General features: G+C 40.6%; 1 protein-coding gene across 2 annotated transcripts; it reads left to right on the top strand.

Annotated features, from left to right (window-relative positions):
- Window positions 1-53: 53 nt before the first annotated feature.
- GOLT1B (golgi transport 1B) lies at window positions 54-14,267 on the top strand. 2 transcript variants are annotated; one of them, XR_004357322.1, is made up of 6 exons: window positions 54-221; window positions 5,376-5,467; window positions 7,233-7,411; window positions 10,164-10,245; window positions 11,611-12,857; window positions 12,901-14,267. XR_004357322.1 is itself a non-coding variant. In XM_032689239.1 (5 exons), the coding sequence occupies exons 1-5, from the start codon at window positions 86-88 to the stop codon at window positions 11,647-11,649; spliced, it is 528 nt and encodes a 175-aa protein (XP_032545130.1). In that variant the 5' UTR covers window positions 54-85; the 3' UTR covers window positions 11,650-14,267. The 2 variants fall into 2 exon arrangements, 1 of the variants encoding a protein (XP_032545130.1); XM_032689239.1 differs by having other exon boundaries at window positions 11,611-14,267.
- Window positions 14,268-16,849: the final 2,582 nt, after the last annotated feature.

Raw genomic sequence — 16,849 nt, 5'->3', positions numbered from 1 at the left:
GCCACCGCCCCTCGGCCAATCACCGCGTGGCGCCGCGTCCGCGCGGCGATGCAAGGCGGCCGCTGATTGGCGGCGGCCCTGCCCAATGGGCGGGCGCGTCTCACCCGGCGGGTGCGTGTTTCCGGAAGACGTGGCCGCTCCCGCCGATCCCGATCCCGCCGCTCCCGGTCCCGCTCGTCCCGCTCCCGCCGCCACCATGATCTCCCTGTCCGACACGCAGAGTAAGCTTTACCGGCGGTGCCCGGCAGGGCTGCGGGCGGCGGGGCTGGGGGGGGTCACAGGGCCCGGCGGGCCCTTTGTGCACGGCGGCGGCTCCGGGAGCGGATCCCGCTGATCCCACGGGCACCACTGGGAACAGCGGCGGGGTGGGAATGATCCCGGGCCGGCGGGGCTCGCCCAGCCACACCCCCCCGCTGTGGGAGCCGCGGCCGTGCCGGGAGCTGGCAGGGAAGGCGGCGGGTGGAATGGGATGTGGGGATGCAGGGAAGGGCCGGGCCCTCCCCTCGACTGGGCTCTATCATCGGCTCTGCCGGCGTTTGTCGGGCTGCGAGCGCTGTGAGAGTCACAGGAGGTTTGGGTTGGAAGGGACCTTAAAGATCACCTCATTCCACCATCCTGCCGTGGGCACGGACACCTCCCGCTAGACCAGGTTGCTCAAAACTCCATCCAGCCTGGCTTTAAACACTTCCAGGGATGGGGCAGCCACAGCTTCTCTGGGCAACCTGTGCCAGTGCCTCATCAGCCTCACAGGAAAGAATTCCATCCTCCTATCTAGCCTAAATTTCCCCACTTTCAGTTTGTACCCATTGCTTCTTGTCTAGTCCCTATAAATAGATGAATGAAAGCCGAGGGGTAAACAAAAGTATCACTTAGCTCGAGTCTTCCCGTGTGCCTTCCTGTGGGCGTCAGTGGTTTGGAAACAATTAGGTGCGAGTGGCTTCCCTGCGTTTCTGGTGCTGTTATCACACCAGGTGTTTGCAGGTGACACTGAGGGGGCTGCGAGGTGAGGACGAGACACTCAGTCTGGAGTGGGAAATAAAAACTACTTCTGTATGACAATAGTTTTGTTTTCAGTGAATAGAAGTACTTGGAAATAGATATGCTTAAGGGGAAAGTACAAAGAAATCGAAGTAAAGAGGTTCATACGTGTGCCCTTGCAACCAGGAGGACCAAAGGGATCCAGGGGTGCATTGGGAACAGCGCGGCCAGCAGGTCGAGGGAGGTGATCCTGCCCCTCCACTCAGCCCTAGTGAGGCACATCTGGAGTGCTGTGTGAAGGTCTGGGCTCCTCAGTGCAAGAGGGAAATGGAGCTGCTGGAGAGCGTCCAGCAGAGGCCACGAAGGTGATGAGAGGTCTGGAGCATCTCTCTAATGAGGATGGACTGCAGGAGCTGGGCATGTTTAGTCAGGAGAAAGTTGATAGGAGATCTCATCAGTGCACATAAATATCTCCAAGGCGGGTGCCAGAGGATGGTGCCAGGCCCTTTTCAGTGGTACCCAGCGACAGGACAAGGAGCAATGGTCATAAACTAAACCATAAGAAGTTCCAATTCAATGTGAGGAAGAACATCTTTACACTGAGGGTGGCAGAGCCTGGCACAGGCTGCCCAGGGAGGATGTGGAGTCTCCCTCCGTGGGGCCATTCCAAACCCACTTAGTCATGTTCCTGTGTCACCTGCTCCAGGTGACCCTGCCTTGGCAAGAAAGTTGATCTTCAGAGGTCCCTTCCACCCCTGATGATCGTGTGATGAGAGTTTAAGCTGCAAGGTAAAGGAGACTGTTAGGTCTTTGATTTAAATTAACATCTCATGCATGATGCGTTTCTGGCCTGATTGCCACAAAAGGAAAGGAGTTTGCCTGATAAGCACCACAGCATCAGTTATGAAGGAGGGTGTGAATAATGTAGAAAAAAAAGTTAAAATAGCTAAGTTTGATAGCAGAATACTGGAAATGGAGGTACTGGAGTGCCAGTCAAGGCCAAAGATGAAGACAGGCAGCAAAGCTTAACAGCATTCAGGGTCAGTGATTTCTTGAGAAATTTAAGTGCTGTGCTCTGTTACTGGGATGGGTACTAACCCTTTGGGTTACTTGAGAGATTTTGGTTGAGTAAATCCATGTGGGCTTTGCTTTTGTTCATTCCCTAACCTGTCCAGAGTATTCATTGGGCAAAAAAAAAAAAAAGAAAAATATCTTCAGGAAGAGATTCACTGTTTCCTAGTTCCTCATTTGGGACCTTATCTAGTTCCAGTGTGACACTGTAGGGTTTAACTGACAGAGCCAAGACAGTAAATAAAACACTATGAAGTTTAGGGGGTTTTATGTGGTATTTTTTCACATTTTTTTCTGAAATTCTGAAGATTTTTCATCAGATATTTTTAAACTCACTGCTGTCTTTAAAAATATAGAGTTAGCCATAGAGTCACTGGTGGAGTAGTGTGTCAAATACCTGGAGACAAGCACTGCATTGGTTGATACTTGGAAAATTAAATTTGCAGCTGCAGTCTAGGGCATAATTTTTAAACAATTTGTTGAATGGTGTTATAAACCACCAGTAACTGCAAAAGAATGCACTTAGTTTTTCTTGTAGCAAATTCAGTTTTCAATACTAAAAAATGCTGCTAGCAAAATGATAAACATTGAAACTTTTCATAATCTGTAAACTCCAGTAATTTTTTGTTTTCTGAGAGCCTTTAGTGCACATTTCCATTTTATTTTGTGCTCAAAAGGCAGAGAATGTGCATTGCCCGAACTTTCACAAGCAATGTAACTTAATTTTAAGTCTTAATATTTACTAAGCTGTTTTGACACAGTGCTGCAGTTCTCTTGCACGGCTTATGGGATTTGTGCAGAAACACTGATGAAGTTTTGTTCACTCCTCTCATGAAATCATAATAATTAAAAATAAATTAAAAAAAACCCAGAGTAAATGCAACCTGGCTAGTTTGCTTGTCTGCAGTTTTAGGCATTAAAATGTTGTATTTGACTAATGTGGGAAAGCTCTTCTGGCACAGGAGAAAGCATTTAAAAATAATTTGTTCCCTCTATAAATATTCATAATCTGTTGTTGAAAAGATTTTATACAAAATGCCAGCACTTTTTTTTTTTTTTTAATTCCTCTGAGAACATTAGTCGAATATAATTCCACATTCTGATATGAATCAAGTCAGTAAAACCTTCTGCTGAGATATTAGCAACAGAGAATAATAGTCCTGGACCATTCATTATCTTCCAGCAGTTATTTTGGGACAATGACAACGGTGTTCTTTTTTTTTTCCCTTTCCCTCCACTAATTAGAGAATATGGGTGGCTGCTAAAGTGAATCTGAATCCATTGTAGCAGAAGTGATTACAGAAGTGTCAGAGTGGTGATTGCAGCAGCTGTTGGGAGTTGGCCTCTGCCTCCCTGCCAGATCCATACCTTGTGCCGTGTCTGCGGGAGGAATGAATGCTCACTTCCCATCGCTGCATATTTGTCTTTCTGGCAGCTGCTCATTCCTTTGAGTCCTGCCTCCAAGTGTTTCCCTTCCAGAATACAGGCTGTTTCTGCTCTTCTGAAGCAAAGAGTACTGGAGAAAAGGGCAGATTGCAATTGTTATATTGCCTTCAGTCAGCAGATCCGTTGAAAATACACTTTGCAATTCTGTTTCTCATTGCAAACCAGTGCTGAGAACGTCTGCAGTAAATTGATTGTGGCAGGTTACTTAGTGGTTTTAATTGTGGGTTGTTAAAATGCTCGTAGTAACACTTTAAAGTGGCATGAGATAATGTAGAGCTACAGTTTTAACATCACGTGCCCTGCAGCCTTGCTGAAAGCTGAGCCCTTGCAGGAGTCTGGGAAGTGGAATGTTGCTGTAACAAACCTTTTTGAGTTGTTTGGAAATTTATTTGCGATAACTAAATGGAAGTTCTGAAACAGGCAGAATGATCCTCCTTTGCTCCTGAGCTCTTGAAGCAACAGCAAACAACCAACTCAATCTACAATTGCAGTCCAAAGTGTAATTAAAATATATTTAGGTAGCTCTGGCCAACAGTAGCAGGGAAGGCTGTGACACTGTGGGTGGGGGGTATTTTGTGTTTCAGGATAGACTATGCAAAACTACTTGGAACTTCCAAATACATATATATATATAGACACACTGGGCTGCCAGTCTGTCTGTGGTATTAGGGCTGGTATAGAATTTGTGTATTCTGAAGGTTTCTAAATTCTCTGCTCCCAGGGATAGCAATAATGTGAGGGTGAGTGCATGGGTAGATGCAAAGATTTTTGCAGCTGTGTTGCTGCTGTTCCAGGTTTTTCTCTCCCATTCAGTCTGTGTAAGAGTGAAAAGGAAGGATTTAGAGGTTTAAAATTGAAAGCAGGATGTATTTCTAAGTATGGTCTTCAAGATACCTTAGAGGCTATTGTCAAGTGGTAATTTTAATCATAGCTTCACACTTCTAGTCCAGTTTTTCACACAAACCTTCCATTCTACTCTCTTGCCTTCCCAGTATTTCTTGAGCAACTTTTACAAAACTCAAAGATCATAGAATTGTTTAGGTTAGAAAAAACCTTTAGGAGCACCAAGTCCAACTGTTAAACCAGCACTGCCCAGACCACCACAATATAAGCCAAGACATTAACTGCAAAAGGTAGTTAAAAAAGAATCTGTATGTTAAGATCACATAAAATGAAACTGTTATGCAACACTAGTAGTCTAGAGATAATGTGTCTTATAAAAATCTAATGTTTAGTTACGGAAAATGAAATAAGAAACATGAAAATGATAGTTGAACATTAATCCCTCAATATTTAGTTGATCTACTAGTTTTGTGAAAACTGGCAACTGTCTGGAGACCCAGGCTAGTGTTTGATAGCTGTCAGCACAAGTGTAACTTGGAAAAATCCCACAGATTCATCTGAGTTGTGTTCCATCCAGAAACTGGGGGGAGTGGGACTGCTGTGCAAAGTTACGGGAGGTGGAATGTGATGGATGGAAAAGAGCAGGGTACTTACCTTACTGGGTAAAGATAACGGGATAAGAACTGGAAACAGAAAACAAAGTTTTGTTGTCTCTTTACAAAACAGTCCTTTTCTCCACACTAGCAACAGATCAAAAGGGATGTCTTTACCATATGAATGTATGCATGATTTTTGGTTGCATTCAATTTCAGTGTATAGTTCCAAATATGGACTTTTTTGATAAGCAGCTTCCAAAGATCTGTCTGGTTTTGAATTAATTGATGTCTACAAGACTTACTATATTTGTACCCTCGGGGAAGTGTTTAAATTTAAAATATCTTTAGATTGGACATCCTAAGTTTGTTCACAATTTTTACACGTGACTTTTTCCTGGTGTCACGTTTTGTTACATGCCTAAATTTGTTTCTTTTTTTCAGAGATTGGAATGGGACTAACAGGCTTTGGAGTGTTTTTCCTCTTCTTTGGAATGATACTCTTCTTTGACAAAGCTCTTTTGGCTATTGGAAATGTAAGTGCCTTCTCTGCAGTCCTTAGAATTAAATATGTGATATATTAAACTAAAAATAGAACAGTCTGTTATCAGTTTGAAGCTGGATCACAAGAACTGCTGTGGTGAATTTGGTATAAAGGAAGAGTTATGCTGGATGATGTGAGTGAATCATTTTTCCTGATTGAAGTTAGAACAGCTCACACTGATCTAAATATCATACCTTGGGTCAGGCCTGAGGGATGTTGGTTAGACAAGAAGCAGCTTGTTCCACAGTTGTTGTGCTGCTGCAAATGTGGTTTTTAGATTGGCTGTCATTACTGAGGCGCTTTTTCTTGATCTTGTAAGATAACTGTCAATTTTAAGTATATATTTGGATAAGAATAGTGATGTATTCTCTGTGTGCTGGCAAATGTAGCTTTGCTGTGCTTTATAAGGAAAGAAAGAAGTGTGAATTACTGGTAGTCTGGGTTTAGAAGAGCCTTCATAACAGAGAGATTTAATATCTTCAGCTTTTACCAAGTCAAAGTTGTTGCATAATGCAGCACAGAAAATAAATCCTAGGTCTGGTACACAAAATTCCCAATCCAAAGCAAATATAAAATGACAGGGTGTTTTCTGCATGTGATAATTAATCTCTGTGCCTCTGCTGTTCTCAGCTTCACCAGCCAGCCCAAGAACAGGCTGGTAGATGTTCACCCCCTCTTTTGCTGATGCCTAAAAGTCTTCAGGCAAAACTGATTGGGTTCATTCTGAGTCAAATACTGAGATTCACTGAAGGGAAATAAAAAATTGTGTATCTGACTTTGGGTGCATTAGCTGAAGCATTGCTATGAACCATCCATCGAGTGTGTAGTGGAAGAGTAAAAAATAAAATAATGCTTATTTTTTTCTTTTCCTAATGTAAGGTGGAAATACAAGATCCTGTTTAGGGAAAATGATGAAAACATAGGTAGGAAGAGCCAAAGGCAGGCTATGTGGTAACCAAAGATAATGCAAGAAAAGGTACTGTATCCTTGCAGAAAGGTTCTTTTGGGGTTTTTTTAAAGAAATTAGGAAGGGCAGGAGGTGATAAGAAAGTGATTTATTAAATAATATAAACTTCATCTATAATCCTAAATAAAATCTGATACTATCACTTTCTGAGCAAAAATGTTGCCCAGATTTGTGCTTAAAAGCTGAAATAATTTCAAGTCCTGTTCCTGCAGGACACTACAAATAGTTCTGACTAGTTGGGACAGGAGTGATAGTGTTCAGTCTGTACTGGAACAAATAAACAGTAGAAAGACTCAACACAGTAAAAAAACCCAAAACAACTGATAATGCTGTTCAGCTGTTTTCCTTTTTTGCCTTTGCACTACAAGTGGATCAGTCCAAGCTGTTGAAGATGTGCTACAGAATGCTACAGAACAGAGGTGCTTTTATGTTCTTAGTTTTTAGGAACCTTTCCTGTCAGTGGTACTAAGCTTCAACACCACTTGTGGTAATGATTGTACTTATGTGACAGGACAGATGTAACTGTTGTCAGTAGGTCTTTTGTCTTGAGTGTGTTTGTCAGAGACCACAAAGGTAGACTCTTCACTTTTTAAGCAGCTGAGAGCTACAAATGCTGTAAGATGGACTTTACAAAAAGAAAATCAATAGTAAATTCATTCTCACCATCTGTCTTCTGGTATTAAAAGAATTGGTGCAAGACATGTAGTCTAATTTTGTAAAATATATATATATATTTACATCCTAAACTTGGGGACATAATTAGCAATTTTCTTTCTTTGGTCTTTTCTAGGTTTTGTTTGTGGCTGGCTTGTCTTTTGTTATCGGTTTAGAAAGAACGTTTAGATTCTTCTTTCAAAAACACAAAATGAAAGCAACAGGCTTCTTCCTGGGTGGTGTGCTCATAGTTCTCATTGGTTGGCCTTTAATAGGAATGATCCTTGAAATTTATGGGTTCTTCCTATTATTCAGGTAAGTCCTGTTTCAAAATAACTTTCTGTGTTGGTGTATCTAGGAATAAATGTATTCGTATAGTGCTTCTGTGTTACAGTTGACAAAGCAGCATCCTTTAAATGTTTGTTTTGACAGATTTTAAATAAAGTTGTTAATTTACATTTGCTGGAGGTGGAAAGTTGATAAATATTTTTCCAAGACTCAAATCTGCTAATGTTTGCAAGGCATATGCCAGACTGACTTTGTTCAGTTGATGTCTGACCAAAGAATTGTAAAGCTGGGAACTCAAATTGTTAGCAGTTCAAAGTTTGAATATTTCCTCATACAAAAAGCAGATACTTGGTATTTTTTTTTGGTGGGGAGTTTATTCTTTTCTTTAACAAACGTGGCAAAATACTTGGTTACTGCCATCCTTAGGTTTGTAACCATTTCATTACTATGGCAGCCCAGTGGAAAGATGTTTTCTGTCATGTTTCATTACACTTGTGCCCTAATAGAGTCCAAACTGCTGGTTTGGTTAAGTGTCATCTCATTTAGGGAAAAAATGGAAATTCTAATTTTTTTAACAGCAAACTTGATACATGTTGTAACTTTCACAATGTGTCATTTAAGTTCTTTATAAATGCAACTGTAATGGTGAAAGAATTTGACTTGTTACAACTGGCATACATATCTATATTTTTATCTTTATTTCCATGGTTGAGCTTCCGTACTCACTACAGAACAAAGCACAGAATATACTAAGAAGTAAAAAGGGAGGCTTTTAGTTGTTCCTGGACTTCTGTCCAGATGAAGACTGTTTCATTAGTGCTTATTGATTGAGTAGGAGACCCTGGGATATTCAGCAACTGGCTAAATAATACAGTTGCTGTTAACCAAAGTCAGACCACTGTTCTCATGGTGTTCTTTTTGCACTCAGTAAAATTCTTTGCTGATCTTCTATTTAGTTTAGATTAAATTTTTTTTTTTTTAAAAAGTCTTGTCTCCTACTGAAGACAGTGAGATTTCAGAAAATGAACTTTGCATGTTTAATATATGTTTCTTATTCTACTCTGTGTTACTCTGAATTCTATCACTGCAAGTCCTTTGATAATCACAGTATTTCACTGAATACATTGTCACTTCTTGCATGTAGCACTTGGGTTTAATCAGCCAGTACAAAGCAAGTAGAATGTGTTTCCAACCAAACCCCCTCCTTTTAAAGGATCTCAAAAGAATTATAAATTACAATGTCTAGGCAGGTAGGGTTGTGGATTATTTAGTGGTGTTATCCAGGGGCTACAGGGTAAAATAATGCTGGAGGGTTTATAAGAGGTCAATAGTTATCCCTAGTTCACTAGAACTATCCCTTACTCTGAAGACTATCAACAAGGGATAGATAATTCCAGGTGGGAATGTTTATCTGATCTGGATTCAAAACATCTCAAGACCATTGGAGACCAGTGGTTGGACTGAATGACCTTCAAGGTCTCTTCCAACCTTCCTACGACTGTCTTTTCTAGTGCTTAATAGTTGTTAGAATCTGAATCCCTTGCCTCCAGGTTGGCTGGTAACTACTTCAAACAAAGCTTTTTGTTTTCCTTCAGTCTTGTTCAGGTGTTTTCAGCAACTTGTTCCCTTCTGAAGAAATTACAAATGGAACCTTTCCTCGAGCATCATTTTATCCGATCCCTCAGGATCCTGTTGCTTGGTTGCATAACAGAAACTTCCCTGGCTATTATGGGACAGTTTCTCTTGTAATCTAAGCTGCTTTTGGAGCCTTGTTCAGATTACAGGCACCCAGAATTATGGCTAACAATATTATCCTTCCTGTACTGACTGTTCCTTATTCTTGGCTACACCAGCTGTTTCTATCCGCTACAAGTGGTTTGTGTGCCCTGCATCACAATTTGCTGGGCCACTGAAACGATGCAATCTTCAAAATGAGAAAATCTCCAAGAAAAGCTTTTCGGTATTGATATTACCCAACAAAATATTTTTAAGCAGTGTGGTGAAGAGGATGATGACTTGTCAACCTTCACTGTTTCACTGTGGCTGAGGTCCCACTGCACGTTAGTCCTTACTGCACACAGGGAATGTATCGCTCACCACGGGATCAGTGGGAATGCCACCCCCAGCTGAACTGCTGCAGTTGGCTGCAAACAGCTGAGACTCTGCCATAGGAAATCTGTTTTTCTGCTGCAGAGACAAAGTGGACCGTGCAGGTCACCGTGCACCATGACAGCTATGACAGGCACTATCCCCTGGCTCATGATTCAAACCTCTGACTTTTTATAATTTGTGAATATAATAAGTGAATACACAACTCTGTCACGCTTCATTTTTTTCAGTTAATGTAAAGAGTACCAAATATGCTTTTAATTACTCAGAACTAACTTCAGTTGTTTCTATATCGGGTCTTACAAGAGTGTATTTACTATAATGTAAAAAGGAATTATCTCAAAACATGTGTGGTAATTTTGAGGAATCAGTTGGGAGCATCAGTTTTGTTGACGTAAGTTGGGTATTCTCTCCTGAGTTATTTTTTCATGAGCTGACTGAGCATTGCCAGCTATGAAGAAGATTAAGTCAGTTTAAAAATAAGGTGTTTCTTTCCTGGTTTTCTCCTTTCTTTGCTGAATGTCTGTTGATATATTTGGTAAACTAGTGAGCTGCTAACAGGCTCCAAGATTAATTGGTTTAAAAACAGCTGTTATTTTTTCATGTTATAGCAATATGACAATAGCTTAATTACAAAAGCTAATGCAATCTTCTGATATCTTACCTAAAGGGGATTCTTTCCTGTGGTGGTTGGCTTTATTAGAAGAGTTCCAGTTCTTGGATATCTCTTGAATTTACCTGGTATAAGCTCGGTAAGTGTTCAGTACTTCATGCAACAATCGAAGCTTCTGCTGTGTTTTATTCCATTCATACAGCACCAGTAGAAATGCATCAGAAATAAAGCAAATATAACTTTAGAGCAATGACTTTGAGTGCATTCCTGTATAGTTCTTGCTTGCACCACACAGATCACATTCATTCCCAGGGAGAGACTTCTAGATGTAAAAACAGAAGGACACGTTTCAGAAGGTGCCTCTGCTTACGTGTTGTGAAGTGGGAGGAGCCCTGGACTGTGACCTGGAACTCTGGGGTTTTTTCTGCTTCTCTCTTGGCCCTGGGTGACCAGATTGGCAAATCCTGCCACTACCCTGTGCCTCTCCTTTTGCCCATAGGATGAAAAGGACAGTGTTCTTCTTTGTGCAGTGTTTGGATGTATTTATGAAAAGTGGCCTGTAAAAGCAAACAGTAGAGTACAGTGTTAAGTTTCAGCTTGTATGACAAATCCAGAAACTCTCATGGTGCATAATCATTCATCAGGTATATTTGTTAAGGTTTACTGCACCAGGCTACATCTTGCCATTACTACGATTCGTATTTTTTCAAATGGAGGTTTCCATTTTCTTAACAAAATAATCAGGGATTTGAAGACAATTAACTGGTGCCAGAGAGATGGTAATCTAGGGTGTTTCAGTCAACTACTTTTACTGTGCTAATTTCTGTATGTTTTAACACAAGCATTTTTAACTCTAGTTTTGAAAGAAACAGTTTCAATAGCTGCTACTAAAAATTAATAGGGGGAATTACTTAGATGGATAGGCTGTTTTTTTAAAAATGAGTGTTCAAGATCATCTGTTCCAGTCTCACAGTTAGGCCAAGTTCTGGCTCATAATTCATGATCAATTGAGTGTTTCATTTGTCAATTGATCTCTTTTAGTCATATTTAATTTGATCATAATGGGGTTAAATCTTGTTTTAAAAAGATAATTGTTAATGTTTTATTCAAAGCCTACGTAGGCTCAGAAGAGAATCCACAGTAATGGTCAGTTGAAATATCTTCCTTGGTCTACTAATGCATGTGTGGCTGAGACTGTATTGTTTTGTTTTAACCATTAAGCTGGCAGCGTTATCTGCATTTCTTCTATTTCCTTTCTCATTCTGTTGCATCTTCATGTTGCACTGTTAATGTCTATATGAGACAAACATGTCATGCAGAAACACAGTTGCAATGTAAGATTTTTTTAATTTTCACAAACCTAAACCATGAGACCTCGGTGAGTACTACTTGACTCTCATTTCCAGTCACATACTAACTGTGCAAGTAGCAAGTAATATTTGAGAGTAGCTTCACTGTACGTAAACTTCATCATCTTAAAACCTTTTTGTCTCCATTTCTACAGCTTGTAGATAAAGTTGGAGAGAGCAACAACATGGTATAATGACGAGAGGGCCGAAGACTGATTCTAAACTTACTGTATTATTTATAAAATCCTTTTGAAGAATACTCAGCACAAAGATTAAGTTGTGTACAAAGGAAAAAGCTTGTTACATTCTTTACATAACAGTTTAATTTAAAATGTATAGTCAACAAAATACATTAGAAAAGAAGCTCGGCAAGTGTGCTTCTAGGAAAGTAACTCCAGAGTTCAGGAAGTAAACTGAAGAGGTGAAAGTCATGGAATAACCCATGTTACAACTGTTCAAGACTATTTTTGTTGGTTTTGGAAAACATGCTAGAGGCAATGAACCCTTGTGGAATTAACGGTGCCTGTGCTTTACCTCCTTATTTTGAAGGTGCAGTAGAGCAAACAGGCCTACATTTTTAAGGGTGACCCAAACTTACCCAACCCTCTGCTTGCTATCCTCAGAGTGCAAAAAATCCAACAGGAAACTTCTTGTGTAACAAGAGATGCGTCTTTGCATGAAGGTTAAGATGACTATTCATCTATAAGTGTATTATGACAATAAAAAGGAAACCCTACGCAGTCCTGTTACAAATGTTTTTGTAAATATGTGGCTGAAATAAAACATTGTTATCTTAATGTTTCAAAGCCAAATGTTAGTTGATTGTATTTGCCTTCCGTTTCGGAATATGCAAAAAGTCAATCTTTAATAACTTCAGTCTTAAATGTTGGTTCTGAACGTGTAGAGCTCAATAGGGAACTGTGGAAACTGGTTTGCATTCCCTCCAGGTTGTTCTCCGTGAGTCATGTTACATGTGCATCCAGAGGAGAATGTAGCCCCTTGTCAGTAACATGAAAACTGTGTAAGATATGCTTAGTTCACAAAAAAATGCATTAGGTTGAGGTGCTGATGTGAACCCTGTGAAATGTAACTTATCAGAATCTGGACCTTTGTTTTTAAACAGTTTGAAACTAAGGTTTCTTTGTTTACTCTGGAACTACACATTGACTTTATTTTTTACAGTAATAAAATGGAAACTTAAAGTTCTGTGTACGTGAGTCTCTGGGGAGAAAACTGAGCAACTGGGGCTGACTAAAGGTCAAGTGCCAATCTCCACATATTTGTAGCTTTTCACTTGGGTTATCTTCAAATAACTTAAAACTTCTATCGGTCACAGCAACAGCGTGGCTGTTACAGAGGATTCTTGGCTAACCTGGAATAAATGTCCCCTACTAATGCACGGGTCATTGGAATGTTAACATGTTAATGTTGTGCACTTTCAGTAGGTCATTGGAATGTTAACGTTGTGCACTTTCAATAGACTTAGTTATGTAGTGTCCTCACCTAAGAAACCATGATTGCTCAGTGAATTGTATTTTTGTAGGCCTGGGGAGTTTCTGTTGTTTCACTGTCTTTTCAAACTTAATCCTAAAACAAATTACCCCAGAGTAGTATTTCAAGTAGCTATATAGCCTTACAGGTCTAATGACTTTATTGGTTTTTGGTGTTTTTTTTTCTTTATTGCGCAGTTAAAATTGAAGTTTTCCAAAATAACTTTACCTTAAAAAGAATCCTCGTATATCAACCCTTTTGAATGTTGCTCTGAAGTTTGTTTGTATGACATGTTTTATTTTCATTACAACCATATAAATGGCTACAATCCACTATTGTCAATATTAAATTTGCTTCCTTCTCAAACAGGCACAAAATTATTGAGTAAAAAAAAAGAAAAAGCTGTTATATTTACAGTGAATGACATGTGAAAAAATCAGTGGGTTTATTCTATAAATAACCAAAAATGGCTATATTTGCCTGATGGCATGTGTGGTATAGTTTACAGACAGGACTAAATATGATTTGTGGGCTCTACCTCAAGAGATAAACCATTTTAGATAACCCAATTTTAACTGCTCCTGTAGATCTGCTGTGTGTTACAGTGACTACAGAATAACACTACAGCAGCTTAGCAAAGTCATCCTGTTTGTTCTGGTAGGGCACTAGTCTGTGCTGTGGGAACCAAGTGCTGCTTAAAGCAGACAGAGTTCATCATCTACTTTAGAAGTCAGCTGGAAGTTTTATTCTTGTCTCTCAAAAAATAATGTGATGGGAAAGGTGGATTGCACCACATGACTATGGAGCCCTGGCTGGCAGCAAATTGCTTGGTAAGCTGAAGTACCTTCATCGACAGGGAAGCTGATGATGTATTTCTGAGGTGATTAATGTCTTGCTGTGTATGATGTTTTAGCTCTCTGAAAATCCAGGATATAGGCAGGTCATCTCACTTATATTTAATTCATTGTTTTAAATCAAAAGTCAATTTTTTGTCACACGTGAACTGTTGTGAAAAGTGTCTGAGGGAACAGAATTGTTATGTTGAATTTAGCCTAGTCTTTATCCCTCAAGGTAATGTTGTCTTTGAGACGGTTTTGCCAAGATAAATGTGGGTGGCAGCAAAGGTCAAAACAACTTAGCCTTAAAGTGTTTCTGTCCTTGTAAAAATATCTCTTACAGAAACATGCTTGGAACGTTTCCCCTTTTAAATGTAATTTATAATCGCTGCTTTAAAACTCATAAGGATGGATCTTACTCTGAGCAAATGAATACTGTAAATATCCTTGTCATACCTTGAATAAATGGGTACCTTTTTCTATAATTTGTCTTCGTGTCTCTTTACATGCACGTTTGAAGAAAGTCTTTTGGTAAGTTTTCCTTTCCAAAAGGGAGGGGGGTGCATGCTGTTACTGCTTGGCTATTGTACACTGTTGTGACTTTTACAGTAAATAGTGTCTTGGATTAATCTTAAATGGAAAGGTTTTCTCTCTTTCTTACAATAAACCTTTTACTTAAACATGCCCCTAGTTTTTCGTGTTCCAGTTTTAAACACATCGCAACAAAATGTGGAAGTTACAGTTATGTGGGAAGTAGTTTCTTTATTAAACCACCTCCTTTCCAAGGAAAAAACTGTAAAACTTCAGGAGAAAAAGGGCACGTGTCTAGAACTTAGAGCAGACTTTCAGTTTAGTTCAAGGATATGACCATGAGTTCCCTGTATGCTAGAGAGTGACCTGATAAGCAGGTTTACCATTCCATGGTGCTCAGCAGACTTCCAGCCCACTGTTGAGCATTTTCAGCGGGAGCAGAACAGCAAAGCAAGGATTTTAACTGGTTGTTGAGGTGGTGTGTGGGTGTTATGTGCCAGTTAGTGCCCTCAAAACTTACCCTGACTAAAGTTCCAGCCTCTCAACTAACCTTTACCAAAGTTGGTTCTATGGTAAGGATTCCAAAGAACTGGCACTTCCTAATATAAAAGAAAACAAATTCACGGCAATGTCTGGTTACATTTGTTGAACTGTGAGAGGTATAAGGTATAATTTTAATCTGTACATAGCTCATGGCCCGTTCCCTTCAGTGACTAGAGGCCATTCATTAACCAGGAATACTTTGGCTTTGTAACTGCTCACAGTATGGTGCCACAGCAGTTTAGAGTCTCAGTCAAAAGCAACATAAAGAAAAGAATCTTACCCCTGTGGCAGATGTCAAAATCAAGGTTTTATGGAATTAAGTTAAATTTTTGATTCACCAGGTTTCAAGGCACAGACTCATCTACTTGTTGCCTGTCTGGTTCTTTTCATTATCAGTCAGGCTGGAGAGTAGAGTCCATGTCCCTAAACCAAACTTGTGTCTCCCAGCTGTCAGAGGTCACTGTCAGTGCCAGCCCTTGGACTCCTGTCTCTGTGTGGCTGCCACATCCTGGCTTGCTTTGGCTGTTCAAATTGCCATTACCAGCTGTGACATCACTAGTGTGTCACTACCAGACTGATTTACCCAGCAGAATTTGTCCTTTGTAGCCCATTTGTTCTAAGCTTTACCCCTCTGGTATTGATCTTGGCACGTTAGAGCATCCTTTAGAAGACTTGGATCACATGCTTAGCCCAACAAAGAGATTCTGCAGCTGCTGTAATCCCTTGCCAAGCCTAATTTCACCACAATTATATGCTAAAGCATCCTCCTCAAACACATAAAAATTTACAGAAAAATGACAGGACTGACGTGAAGTAATTTGGTGCAGAATTCATTATCTCAGATTAAGTGCTATGACTGATGATTTGGGATATGGACCAATATCTGTTTATAGAAATGCACTTATGTGTTGGTTACAAGTCATTAATGGTAGTTTTAATTAATAGTTTACCCCCAGAGGTGTGCTTGCCAAAATCCATCTGTGCTCCGGTGTGCTTTGCAGCAGGTACCATTTTCCACTGAGCACCGCTTTTCTGGGGAACGTGGTGGATCTCCTATAAAAATATATAAATTCGGTGTATCTTATAGAAGCATTGAGTTCCTGGCTGGTGATGGTCCTGCCAGGTCAGGGGTCTCCCCGCTGCCACCAGGAGGAGCCACGAGGAAGCGAAATTCCCGAGGTGAGGGCGATGGGAGTGGCCACGGGGTTTTTGGGGATCACCAGCTCCCTGTGAGCACCAGCACGGTGCCAGCAAAGCCTGGGCAAGGGGTCATGGGGTGATGTCTCCTGTGCTCAAGGGCAAAACATACCTTTTATCGTCTTCTTTTGAATCAGCTGCACCACAAGCCAACAGCTCCGAGTCCTGTTGCAGGTAAGTGGGACCTGGGAAACAGCTTGAAAATTCCTGGCTGGTTTGTGGCTTCTGGAGCCTTTCTAAGCTTGACTTAATTTAGATCAGGGAACCTCAACGTGGCTTTAAAGTACAAAGAGGATGTTGAGCTTTTTATAGAGAGCTGTCGGTGCCGGAACGCTGCGTGTCAGTCCCACTCCGGGCTGGCAGGATTTGAGGCTGTCAGGTTGTACTTTGGAGATTGGGAAAGCAGGCTTTCCACTTGGCACAGCTCAGCTGCCTCTCTGCCTCCTTTTTCTCCAGGCACTCCAAAGCTCCTCCAGTAACGCCAGGGAAATCAAGATTTCACATTGATTTCTGCAATTTAATTCTACTGCTTTGAAATAAAAGGCGGTTTTGGCCCCAAATGTTTTACACCACCAAAACAAACAAACAAACAAACAAAACCACAAAAAAACCCCACCAACCCCCTGCATTAGCTCAATCTTCAAATATTGATTTAGTTTTCATATTGAAACCAAGCAGTTCCGCAGTGAGTCTTCCATGTGCCCTGGCTGAGTGGCTTTCATCATTAACTGATTAACTTTCTGCATCCAGAGAAGGGCAAGAGAGCTGGGGAAGGGTCTGGAGCACAAGTCGTATA

This window comes from Chiroxiphia lanceolata, chromosome 5 (assembly GCF_009829145.1).
Source record: "Chiroxiphia lanceolata isolate bChiLan1 chromosome 5, bChiLan1.pri, whole genome shotgun sequence".
NCBI lineage: Eukaryota > Metazoa > Chordata > Aves > Passeriformes > Pipridae > Chiroxiphia > Chiroxiphia lanceolata.
The sequence above is the reverse complement of the archived record's forward strand: the minus strand, read 5'-3'. Positions and strand labels throughout refer to the sequence as shown.